Source organism: Nelumbo nucifera, chromosome 3 (genome assembly GCF_055504915.1).
Source record: "Nelumbo nucifera cultivar China Antique chromosome 3, China Antique-T2T, whole genome shotgun sequence".
NCBI lineage: Eukaryota > Viridiplantae > Streptophyta > Magnoliopsida > Proteales > Nelumbonaceae > Nelumbo > Nelumbo nucifera.
The window spans coordinates 9343940-9356197 of record NC_142651.1 but is presented as its reverse complement, the minus strand read 5'-3'; the positions used below and the strand labels follow the sequence as shown (position 1 = coordinate 9356197).

Genomic DNA, 12258 nt, shown 5'->3' with positions numbered 1-12258 from the left:
TTTCTGAGAAACACTTACCCAAGTAAGTGTATTTACCCATGTTCTTTTATTTTCCAGGTAAAAAAAAAGGAAATGACCATTTTAACCATAAAAATCCATTATTAAAAGGGGCATTTTTGTCCCACTCAAGTGTTGGAAACTTTTCCCTTGGTGGGAAAAATTATTTACCCACTAAAGAGATGGGTATCACTTACTCGAGAAAATAAAATTTCCCTAGTCCCCACATTAATTTGAAAAAAGAATATGGGATTCTGGTCAATGGGAACAAGGAACCAAAATCCCATTGACCAACTTCCCCCCTCTCAAAATCCAAAAAAAGAACACCCCCTTGGTGGCAAAAGCAAGTTGTGGATCATGTGGCATTATTGGTGGTTTGTTCAAATGGGTTCAACCGTGAATTTATGGTACCAGAAAAATATGATATCCAAAGAACTTGTGACCAATCAACCGGTATCATAGACATATTAGCCAATCACGCGATATTTGTCAAAATTCACCAATCACCTGGTATTTGTCAAAATCCACCCATAGGTTTTGATTGGTTAAAGTTATTTCAATACCATATTTTTCTTGATATCATAGATTTTCTCTATTCAAATAGATAATTTTAAAAGAAGAAAATTGAGAAGTGAATAAGTGAATTGTATGGTTGGAGAGATTTAGAGGGAACAAGAGATTAGTGGAATGGAGAGAGGAGAAATATAGGCGGATTTTGAGGTTAGCATTTTCCTCTGTCTCTATATTGTATGATTTTGAAAACTGAACCGGATCTGACATCAGACCAGTTGACCCGAGAATTGTCCAAATAACCAGTTTCGTTTCACCCTAAAACCACTCATGGGCCAAAAATCGTTGACTTGATCAACAACCCGCTGACCTAAATAGTCTATTTGTCGACTTAAACAATAGTTTTTGGCTATTTTTTATTTTTTAAATCAGAACAGGCCATTCATTTGAACTGAATGGTCGAATCATTCGACCCAAAAACCTGTAGCCAAAATGATTCCATGTCTGGTATAGTTTTTAAAACCTAGCTGTATTGCTTTACATTTTCAATTGAAAAATGTTTCAAAGTTCGGATGTTAGATGAAAAAGGATCTAAAATCATCGTTATGAACTTATCATAAAGAGAGTGTGTGTTGTGGTCATGGCCTTTTCATCCTCACCATAACCACGTTCAAGTTTATGGAGGAAAGGGCCCTTGACATCTTCAGAGCCTAAGCCGTGTTCTAATGGAGAAGATGAAATTTCTCATGGGCATTTTTAGAATAAAAATCATTTTAAGAGGTCAGATGAAATTAAAGGGGCTGTTAAAAAACGTGATTGATTATTATTTTTTAAACAAAAACAACTGTTATATCACCAAAATTGTATGTGGCAGTTGTTTTTATTTTCGAAAACAAAACCAACCATTTTCCTTCCCACTAGGCCACTAACAAAATCAAAATCAATCATGTCGTGGTTTGTGGAACACGCCCAAACTGTAAGGGGCATTTTGATGATTTTGGTAAAGTATAAGGGTGTCTTAATAAATAAGAAAGAAAACAAAAGAAAAAATAGTGAAAATACATTACGAAAAAACTCAAAATGTTCGTGCAGTGTTGCTTTGCAGCCTTTAAACCGTTACTCCGTTATCCGTAGGAGAAGACGAAATAGAGAAGGGTAAAAAGTAAAAAGTAAAAACAATAAAAATTGCGAATCTCTGAACGACCGACTTTCTTCTCTCACTCTCTGTCCAAAGTCCAAATAAACATGCGGCGGCAAGGAAATCAGTTTGCGCCGCACCGCCAAAAGTAGGAAAATCAAACTTAGGCGGTTTTCGTAGTCCCGTATATAAACGTTTCCTCACCTTCCTTCCTCTTCTCCAAGCGATCTTCGATTGTGGTTGGTTATTTTTTGTTGGTTGAACACGAATCAGTCTTCGACCCCAAGAAATCTTCGTTTCCATTCTCTTCATCTGTTTCTTACACTACGCACAGTACGACCTAAAAGAGGAGGTGCGGTATCACACTCTTCGGTTCAAGCTTAAAGAGGTTCGTTCTCCATCACCTCTTCTTTCTTCAACATTGTTTAGTTTTTATATGGTTTTTAACTGTTCTTTTGATTTAAGTTATGTATTATCTCACTTGGAATGTTGTTAGCACCTAGGGGAGATCGTTCATTACTTTTTTTTTTCTTTTCTAGTTATCTTGGCCTTAGTGTATATCTCTTTGTCTGTCATTTGAGAAAGATTATGCTGTTCTGTGATTCTCAGAGGCCGCTTTAATTATCTTGATTCGTAATTTCCAGGTACGAGAGAGAGAGAGAGAGAGGAAGCTATTCGTACTACTTCTGTCCATGTGTTTGAACTGGCATCTTTAGACTTGAGGATGATTTGTATTCGTATTCTCTATTTTTCGGCACCACTTTCTAGGATGGAGAATCCGATTCGGCAATTTGGATGTCCTGCTGGCGAATCCCAATCTTGAATCTGCAATTAAGGAGCTCGAATTTGCTTTTGGTTGCTGTTGCTATAGGCTCTTTCTCTTTACTCGAGAGTGTGTCTTGGAGAACCCTTAACTTCAATTACGTGCCTCCAGTTTTTCATTAACATTCAGCTATTATGGAGAATCACAAGCAGAAATGTCAGTTACAAGTTTTTTCCGTAGGAATGGCTCACGATCATAGTTGTAGTGGCTTAGTTTCTAACAATTCGAGAACAGATGGATCAAGTGTACATACAGAGTATATTGATTTTGGAGATTCAGTGTCAGAGACTGCCCATGATCGGGAAATATCAGTTTCCGACTCCGAGAGTGGTACTTGCGGTGTCATCACTCGGGAGTTTCGGCTCTTCAGTGGAAATGAGTTGATCAGATTGGAAGAAGGAGATAAAGAGCACAGCGTCATCAAGCAGAGATTCCTTATGGGTATGGGATCCGTTCGTAGTCTTACAACAATTACGAGTATACACAAGAACATTTATTCAAGTTTCCAAGGGCTAGCTCGATTGCAATCCTTCAGGATTTTCTCGCAGGCAATGTCACAAAAGTGCCACGGGAATCCAAATATTAAATTTGCTTGGTATGGCACTTCTAGGGATGGGGTGGATAGGATCATCTCCCATGGTTTTGGTCAGTCTGGAAGGCCTGAGAACAATGGATTGTACGGAAGTGGGCTCTATCTATCTCCTGAGAATTTTTCCTTAGACAGGTATGCTAAAGTAGAGAAAAAAAATCACATCTCCCCTTGTTAGGGGTTTGATGAATTCCTCTTTCATTTTCGCAAGTTCAACACATAAAATAAATGTCATCTATGTATAGTTTCTTATTTCTTTTTCATAATTTGCAGTGCGTTATCATCAACTCTCAATAAGAATGGTCTACGACATGTCTTGCTTTGTCGAGTGATCCTGGGAAATATGGAAGAGGTCCGTTCTGGTTCAGAACAGTTTCATCCAAGCTCCGAGGAGTTTGATTCTGGGGTTGATAATCTGTTAGCTCCTAGAAAATATATTATTTGGAGTACACATATGAATACTCACATCTTGCCAGAATACGTTATAAGTTTCAGTGCTCCTCCTTGCTTGGAAGGTAAACGGTTTGTGCGCTGCTGTTCCCATTTTGAATGAGATTTGGGTTTTAATTAATGTGAATCAGAAGTCTGTGTTGCAGGACGTTGGACTCATCTATTTTCTATCTCCCAACTGTTCAGGGTTTCATAGGGTACAACAGCCAGTGGTAAAACCCACCTCAGCTTGGATGCCGTTTCCTACTTTAATCTCTGTGCTTGCGAGGTTTTTACCTCCTACTACCATTCGTGTCATACAGAAATATCACTATAGTTACAGAGTAAGCACCTCCAAGATAATCTTTGATACCTTCATATTTGAATATACAAGGGATATAGAGATGTTTGTCATTCTATCATTCCATCGGGTGCTTATACCTTGTCAATTGTGGGTGTGCAGGAAAAGAAAATTACCAGGGAACAACTTGTACAGAAAGTGAGGCAGATCGTGGGCGATGAACTGCTTGTTAAAATAATCAAATCTTGCAGGGGGAAGGTACACTTTCTCCCCAAAAAATAGATGCTAATATCATTTTGAAGTGCCTATTTGTGGCGGTGAAAATCAAAGAATTATTTGCACAGCTAATATCGTTTTGAAGTGCCCATTAGGTGCAAGTCTTGCACAATTAACTTGGATTTGCTTAGATTAATAATATTTTTTGCTGTCTAGAGGATTAGAATTCCCAATGTAATGAATGCCTCAGTGGAATCTTATATCTTTTACACAATGTAATAGAGAGAAGAAAATAAACACATTAGGAATATTATTAGGAATTACAGAGTTGCACTCTCATATGTACAGATTCTCCATAGAATAAAATATTTTTGTCTTCCTTAGATGCCCAAGGCTCCATTTGTTTTCAGTGTAATTTCATTTGCACTTGATGCAAAGACACTGAAGTTCAAATAAAAAGTTTGCAAATTCTAATTTATTTTTGCTTCAGATTTTACTAATCTTCAGTTTTTATTTTATTTCTTTACAATAACAAACAAAACAAAGTGAGTTCTAAGCCATTGTATGGAGTATGGTTGTCCAGTCGGGGGTGGATTCAATTTCTTTACGTTGTTATCTTTATTTCCTTTTATATGAAGTCCGTTTTGTGTTGTAATTTGAAATTTGAGAGCAAGCAATGGTGCTAATTTAAAGCCTTTTTTATTGCTACTTGAAAATTTAGTACAATGTCTTTGCTATGTGCAGTGGTGAAATTCTATACTCTGTTATTATTAATTTACAGGCAGAGATAGCCTGTTTTAGTTCCACGGGGCTAAACAACAGGATAGCCCATCTCCCGTATCCATAACCCACCCCATCCCCGCCGGCAACGGGATTTGATCGAATTCGGATTAGCCAAAGGCTTTGACTGTTTAACAGGCTGTAGAATTAATGATGAGGTTTATTGTCAGTAATAAATTAATGGGTCCCAGTGTGAAAGGTGTGAGCTTATTACTGGTGTAAAATCTTATCATTGATTTCACAGCCCATTAAACAGCTAAAGCGTACATATGTTTTCATGTTATGTAAATTATGCCCATTATATGATGTCATGAGGTTCTCATCTTTACCATCATGGTCCCCAGTTGCCTTTGTCATATGGAATACTAGATCTGCTACACATGGGACACTACGCACAAGCTCTCAACATGATCTACAGCCGCACATCTTAAACATGATTGATGTCTCAAAGGTAAAGAGTGAAGAGCACGAAACATGTATGTGATGTGCGTCTGTAAATCATGTTGAAAGCTGAGTGGATAGCATCGTGTGGGCAACCGGTCCGGGGGGGAATCAATTTGTAGGGGATTTAGAGGTGTCAGTGGAGGATGGTTAACCATATTTGCCTGCAACTGTCTGTTTCAACTTTCATGATCCACTCTTTATAGGGTTTCGCTACTTTTAATTATTTTATTTACTGGGTTAGTTGTTATATCTTCGGAGGTTGAAATTTGAATATTGTTTGTTGCCAGCAACTTAAAGCTTCTTCGCCGAGAAGTGGCTCCAAGTAGTACAGAAGAAACAAGCGGGCTGAGTGAGTATCCAGGAAAGAATTGCATCAATCAAGAATGAAGAGAACTTGTTCGATGAGGCAACCGACGGTGGTGCACCAAAAAACAAAACCATAAAGGTGGAGATAACAAATTCAGCGGATTCCTGAATAAACCAGTCATTTGTTTGGGTTGGGGATGTGTATTCGTGTCCCGTACCTTGCATGTAACTTTTTTGTTTTTTCCTTCTGTAAAAAAAAGAGAAAAAAGAAAGCTAGTTCAGTCTCTGAAGAATAAGAAAGAGGGTATTTGGTTAACAGTAACCGATTTCTTTATTCTTTTTATTTTCATGGAGATGGAAACGGGAAGGGTCAGGGACTCAGGGCACTAATCGGATGAAGGGATCAGCGTATGATGATGTGGGTTGCTGTTGTTATTTCGGAAGTGGGTTCTTTTTTTTCAAAAAAAAAAAAGAAAAAGAAAAAACTCAAAAAGAGATGGTCAATGATTTGGTGGGATCAGATCTTGTTTGTTGGAATTGACCTGGAACAGTCAGTGGGCAGCAGCAGTATGGGAGAGGGATTAGGATTGAATTTTGAAATTGATTTGGTCACATCTCGGGGCCGGGGGCTATTTCCGGAAACCAATCCAGGGTGCATTGTAGCCTGTGGGCTATTTCCAAATCCGGATGTGCTGCTGGTATTCGCTTTCTAGTACGCCGATAGAAACTAAAGCGATATAAGGGCAACTTTTGGGGTTTAATATTAATAAAAGTAATATTTTTAAAATATTTTCAAAAATAGATTAACTTTTTAAAAATAATATCAATAAAGGGAAAAAATACTATTCATCATCTTCTTGTCGTTTGTTCACCAGTGTCGTCGTTGGTGCTACCGTTCGCCATTGCCTCTGCCCATCTCCGCCTTTGGCAACGTTGCTGGAGGTGGTAGCGGCGGCGCTGGTGGTTATTTCTCTGCCCAATGCCACCACCTCTGCCTTCAGCAACGTTGCCGGAGGTGAGTGGAGACAAAGGCGGCGGCGGTGGCATTGGGCAGAGGATTGACCACCAAGCGCCGCTGCCACTTTCGACAACGTTGCTAGAGGCGGAGATGGGCGGTGGCGGGTGGCGGCGCTAGTGAACAAATGGCAAGAAGATGAACTGTGCTTTTGCCCTTTATTGATATTATTTTTAAAAAGTTAACCTATTTTTTATTTTTTTTAAATATTACTTTTATTGATATTAAACCCCAAAAGTTGCCCTTATATGCTATTACCCCTTAAATTAATACTCCCTCGGGACTGACCTAGATGTGTAAATCGGGACGCTTGTGACCCGCGCAAGAGCGAGCTGTGCCATGTTGCGTGATGAGGCAGGCCATGGGCGCCCAGGCGAGGCAATGAGCTTGGTCTCAATGGGCTACAAGCCATGCAGGCTTGGGCCGTGCCGGGCCAGAAAGGCCTAGACCTTTTTGAAATCTGACCGACCCAAGAAATCAATTGATGCTGAAGAAATAAAATCAAGGTTAAAATACAAAAACCTCCCCTAAAGTTTCTAACAATCATAAAAACCTCTCCTATAGTTTCATTTTAGCAAAAACCTCCCTTCTATTTTTGACAAAATCAACAAATACCTCCCTTCCGTCAATGACCAAGATAGAAAATGTTAAAGAGATGACCATTTTTTCAAAATACCTATTTTACCCTTTCTCGAACATTGTTCATCTTCTTCCTCACACGCACAATGACAGAATGGCGGTGCACTATTGAGGTTGTCGACCATGCTTAGATTTCAATGGTGAGTATCGGAGGTCGAGCGAAGTGATTGTGAAGGATTGGAGAAAGTATCTACTGGTTGTGGTTTATGGTGGGATGAATCAACAAAGGAATCGAATAGTTGATGCCGTTGTGATTGCTCAGATTCTTGGTGCTGCTCTGGTCGTTCCAACCTTGCAAGTCAACGTGATCTGGGGAGATGAAAGGTAAAGATAGTTTCATCAATAGAGACAGAAATATTAATAAACAAGAGGAGAAGCAGAGATGAACAGTGCATCGCCATTCTGTCGTTGTTGGGAGAGAGAAAGAGAATCGGAGGGAAATTAAAGAAGAGGGAAGGTTGGAGGGGGGAGTGCATTACCATTCTTCCGTTGTGCGTGTGAGGAAGAGGATGAACAGTGTTCGAAAAAGGGTAAAATAGGAATTTTGAAAAAATGGTCATCTCTTTAATGTTTTTCGTCTTGGTCATTGACGGAAGGGAGGTATTTGTTGATTTTGTCAAAAATAGAGAGGAGGTTTTTGCTAAAATGAAACTATAGGGGAGGTTTTTATGATTATCAGAAACTTTAGGGGAGGTTTTTGTATTTTACCCTGAAATCAAATTTGAAATCTGAAATCTGGATTCCATCCTTGCAAAACCAGTTAGAGGGTTGGAGATGCTCAAAGGGTTGTGAGGATGGATTTTGTTAAAGACGAAATCCGAATTCTAAAATCTAAGGTTTTTGGAGGGTTAGAGATGCTTCTTTGATGGCCCAAGTTAGCAAAGTAGTGAGCCAACCGGTTGGGCTTCTATTGTAGATGTGCGCGTAAGTTACCTCGACTTGAAAAACTAGTGGACTTCTGTCTTAAAAGAAAAGAAGAGAACTAGATTTGAAGAGAAGGGAAGAGAGAGAGAGAGAGAGAGAGAGGAGAAGAAAGGGGTTCGGTTGATGATATCTGCCGCTCCATACACTTCTTTATTTATAGCTTTTGGTTCCTTACAAGAATAGAAGAAAAACATAAAATCCTATTCCTAATAAAACAGAAAATCCTAGTCCTAATCAAACAAACACATAATATGGATAAGGCCAGTCGACCTAACTTAAAAGGAAATTAAAACATAACTAGGTGTGGGTATGGAACTACACACATTAGAGCCCGAGTGTTGGTATGGAACCCCACACTCGTGGCTTACTAACTATTTCTTCACTCCCCTTTAGGTTGGGAGTAGATATTTGTCATGCCCAACATGCATAAATCTATCTCCAATTTGATTTTTGTGACTGCTTTAGTGAAGAGATCAATTAACTACATGTTTAAGGCAATGTAATGAAGGCATACTTCTTGGGATGCGACTCGTTCTCGTATAAAATGTCTGTTAACCTCAATATGCTTAGTTCTGTCATGCTGTATTGGGTTGTGGGCAATATTAATTGTAGCTTGATTATCGCAATACAACATCAGAGGCTTCTCATAATCAATATCTAGTTCATTAAGCAAGGATCTTAGCCATAACACTTCTACAACACCATTGGCCATGGATTTGTATTCTATTTCTGCACTGGAGTGAGCAACAACATTCTGTTTCTTGCTTCTCCAAGAAACAAGGTTTCCCCCCACAAATGCATAATATCCAGAGATAGACCGTAAACCTCATGTCATTAACACATTTAGCCCAATCTGCATCTGTATACACTTCTACTTTCATACGACCATTATTCTTGAAGAGTATACCTCTCCCTGGACATCTTTTTAAGTAGGCAAGAATCCTTTCTACTGCAAGGAGGTGGGTGGTTCTAGGAGAATGCATGTATTGACTAACAACACTGATAGCATAAGAAATATCTGGCCGAGTTAGGCAGAGATAAAGAAGTTTCCCAACCAACCTTTGGTACATAGCCTTGTCCTCAAGGAGTTTTCCACTTTTTGTACTTATTTTATGATTAAGCTCAATAGGAGTGTCAGAGGGTTTCACTCCTAACTTTCCAGTTTCTTCCAATAAGTCCAAAACATACTTCCTTTGAGAGATAAAAATGCCATGCTTAGATCGAGCTACCTCAATTTCTAAGAAGTAGTGTAATTTCCCTAGGTCTTTCACTTCAAATTCCTTGTGAAGATGCTGTTTAAGGGTTTCAATTTCACTAATGTCACTCCTTGTTATCACAATATCATCTACATAGATTGCAAGTAGAGTCAGGGAATGGCCTGTCTTCTTAAAGAAGAGAGTGTGATCTGACTGAGCCTGTATGTATCTGAATTTGTCCAAAGCCAGTATAAACCTATCAAACCAAGCTCTCGGAGATTGTTTCACCCCGTACAAGGCCTTCTTCAAAAGGCAAACTTTCTTTCTTGCTTCTATACTATAAAAGCCAGGGGTAACTCCATGTATACTTCATCTTGCAAGTCTCCGTTGAGGAAGACATCCTTAACATCCAGCTGAAATAGTAGCCATGAGAAGTTTGCAGCAACGGATAGAAGAACTCCGATAGTGTTCATTTTTGCAATAGGTGCAAAGGTTTCTGTATAGTCTATGCCATAAGTTTGTGTAAATCCCTTTGCAACCAATCTGACCTTATACCTCTCTATAGTACCATCAACATTATATTTCACAATAGACACCCATCTGCATCCAACAGGTTTCTTCCCTTCAGGCTGGTTAAGTAGTTCCCATGTGTTGCTCTTGACAAGAACATCCATCTCTACTTGCATTGCTTCCTTCCATTCAGGTATCAACAAGGCTTCTTGCACATTTCTGGGTATGAGAATAGTAGAAATAGATGTCAAGTAAGATCTATAGAATTATGAGAGACAATTATAGGAAAGGAACTTGGAGATGCAATGGGCAGTGGATGAAGTGCAACGGTGCTTCCCTTTATGAATAGCAATTGGAAGATCAAGGTCATCTGACAGTGGAGGCTAAGCATTTGTAACAGTGGGAGTAGTAGTAGTATATGGATCTGGGGTTGTAGAAGATGTTCGGATTGGCCTGGATTGCTATTGAGTACGAGAATCAACCTGCCTCTACCACATTCTGTAATACACTCTTAACTCTGCATTTTTGACAACCCTCTTCACAACTCTCTCCCTCAGTAATTGGATAGGTAAAGGAACTTTAGGGCTGAAACTGAAATCCCTTCCTCACTACTCTCCCCTTGAAGAGAGGCCTTATAATAGTAGGGCATATCCTAAAAAAAGGTGACATCCATTGACACAAAATGCTTCCTTGAAACAGGCTCGTAACAGCAATATCCTTTTTGATTTTGTGCATACCCAAGGAAAATACATTTAGTAGCTTTGTGATCAAATTTGGAGTGATGAGGTCCAAGGATTTGAACAAAACAAGTACACCCAAAAGTTTTGAGGGGAATAGTGAATAGGTCCTTATTTGGATACAGAAGACTGAACGATGTTTGCATGTTTAGAACCCGCAAAGGAACCCTGATAATAAGGTATACGGCTGTACGGATTGCATCCCCCCAGAAGCGTATGAGAACATTAGAGTTGAGCATGATGCTTCTGGCTACCTCTAAGATATGTCTGTTTTTTCTCTCATCAACCCCATTTTGCTGAGGTGTACGAGGACAGGTGCTCTAATGAATGACCCTATGATCAAGGAGATAGGATGCCAAGGGTTTTGCAAAGTATTCCTTGGCATTATCAAATCTAAGAATTTTGATCTTGGTTTCAAATTAGGTTAGGACCATCTGATGGGAAGCCTGGGTCAGAGAAGGGACCTCATCTCGAGAGTGCATAAGGTAGACCTATGAAAAATAGGTATAATCATCAACAAATAATAAGAAATATCTATACCCTCCCATTGTGGAAATATGATATGGCCCCAAAACATTGGTATATACAATTTCAAAAGAAATGTTGCTTCTTTTATTACTCAAAGGATAAGAAGATCTACTATATTTTACAAGCTCACAGTTTTCACACTTTAAACTAGACACTTCTACTGACTCAAATAAGTTTGGAAAAAGATTCTTTAAAGACCCAAAAAATAAATGACCTAAGCGGTTGTGCCAAAGCATAATCTTACTATAGGACTAAGAAACAAACAAATTTCCTAATTTACTCTGCTCCCCTTGTGATTGTTCAAGTAGGTAGACTCCATTCATCTCACGGCCAATCCCAATCACTTTTTTCATTTCCAGATCCTAAAAAACACACCAATCAAGGAAAGAAGTTATTGAACAGTTTTGATTTTTAATAATACTATTAACTAAAAGTAAGTTAGCACTAAGCTTTGAAACATGCAAAACTGAGGATAGGGTGATGGCATCAGACAATCTGATGTCTCCATTGTCAGAAATTGGTACAAGGGAGCCATCAGCAAAAGAAACTTTGTTTCTCCAGAGGATAAATAATAGGTGTTAAATAAAGTAGATAAGCTGATCATATGGTTTGAAACACCTAAATCTATTACCCAAAAAGGTCTAGTATTACCTAGGACAGAAGCATGACATGCAGTAGCTCTTGTACCTGTATGAGCAAGGGCTGAAGTAGGCTAAGCAAGTGTAGTAGTTGAAGACTGAGATGTAGATCCAGAAATACCAGCTTCTTTCTCTAGTTGTGTTAGTGCAGCCCGAGCAGCTGCTAAGGCATCCAAGGATGTGGAAGATGATGTATTAGTTGTTGTATTTGCACATCCCTTCTTGTTTCTAAGTCAGGCTGGCATTAGATGAGAATGCAACTTCCAACAGGTGTCTCTAATGTGTTTGGGCTTCTTGCAATGATCACAAAAAATATCTCTTTTGTCTTCCTTCTTCACTTCCTTTTCCTTTTCTCCTCTAGCCTTGAATTTTGTTGCTGCTAAGACTGCTTATGTAAGCTGAAAAGATAGCATACCTTCTTCATACTCTCTTCACTGTGGACTAATGAGTTGGCTTGAGATAGAGTCACACTCTCCCTAGTGATAAGTTGTTGTCTTGTAATATCAAAATCTGAGTTTAGACCGGATAAGAACTCAAA

General features: G+C 39.0%; 1 protein-coding gene across 1 annotated transcript; it reads left to right on the top strand.

Annotated features, from left to right (window-relative positions):
• The first annotated feature begins 1866 nt into the window (after positions 1 to 1866).
• Positions 1867 to 5855, top strand: LOC104593195 (putative inactive poly [ADP-ribose] polymerase SRO2). The gene is made up of 6 exons (XM_010252950.3): positions 1867 to 2033; positions 2290 to 3192; positions 3331 to 3572; positions 3694 to 3830; positions 3950 to 4045; positions 5515 to 5855. The coding sequence occupies exons 2-6, from the start codon at positions 2603 to 2605 to the stop codon at positions 5551 to 5553; spliced, it is 1104 nt and encodes a 367-aa protein (XP_010251252.1). The 5' UTR covers positions 1867 to 2033; positions 2290 to 2602; the 3' UTR covers positions 5554 to 5855.
• Positions 5856 to 12258: the final 6403 nt, after the last annotated feature.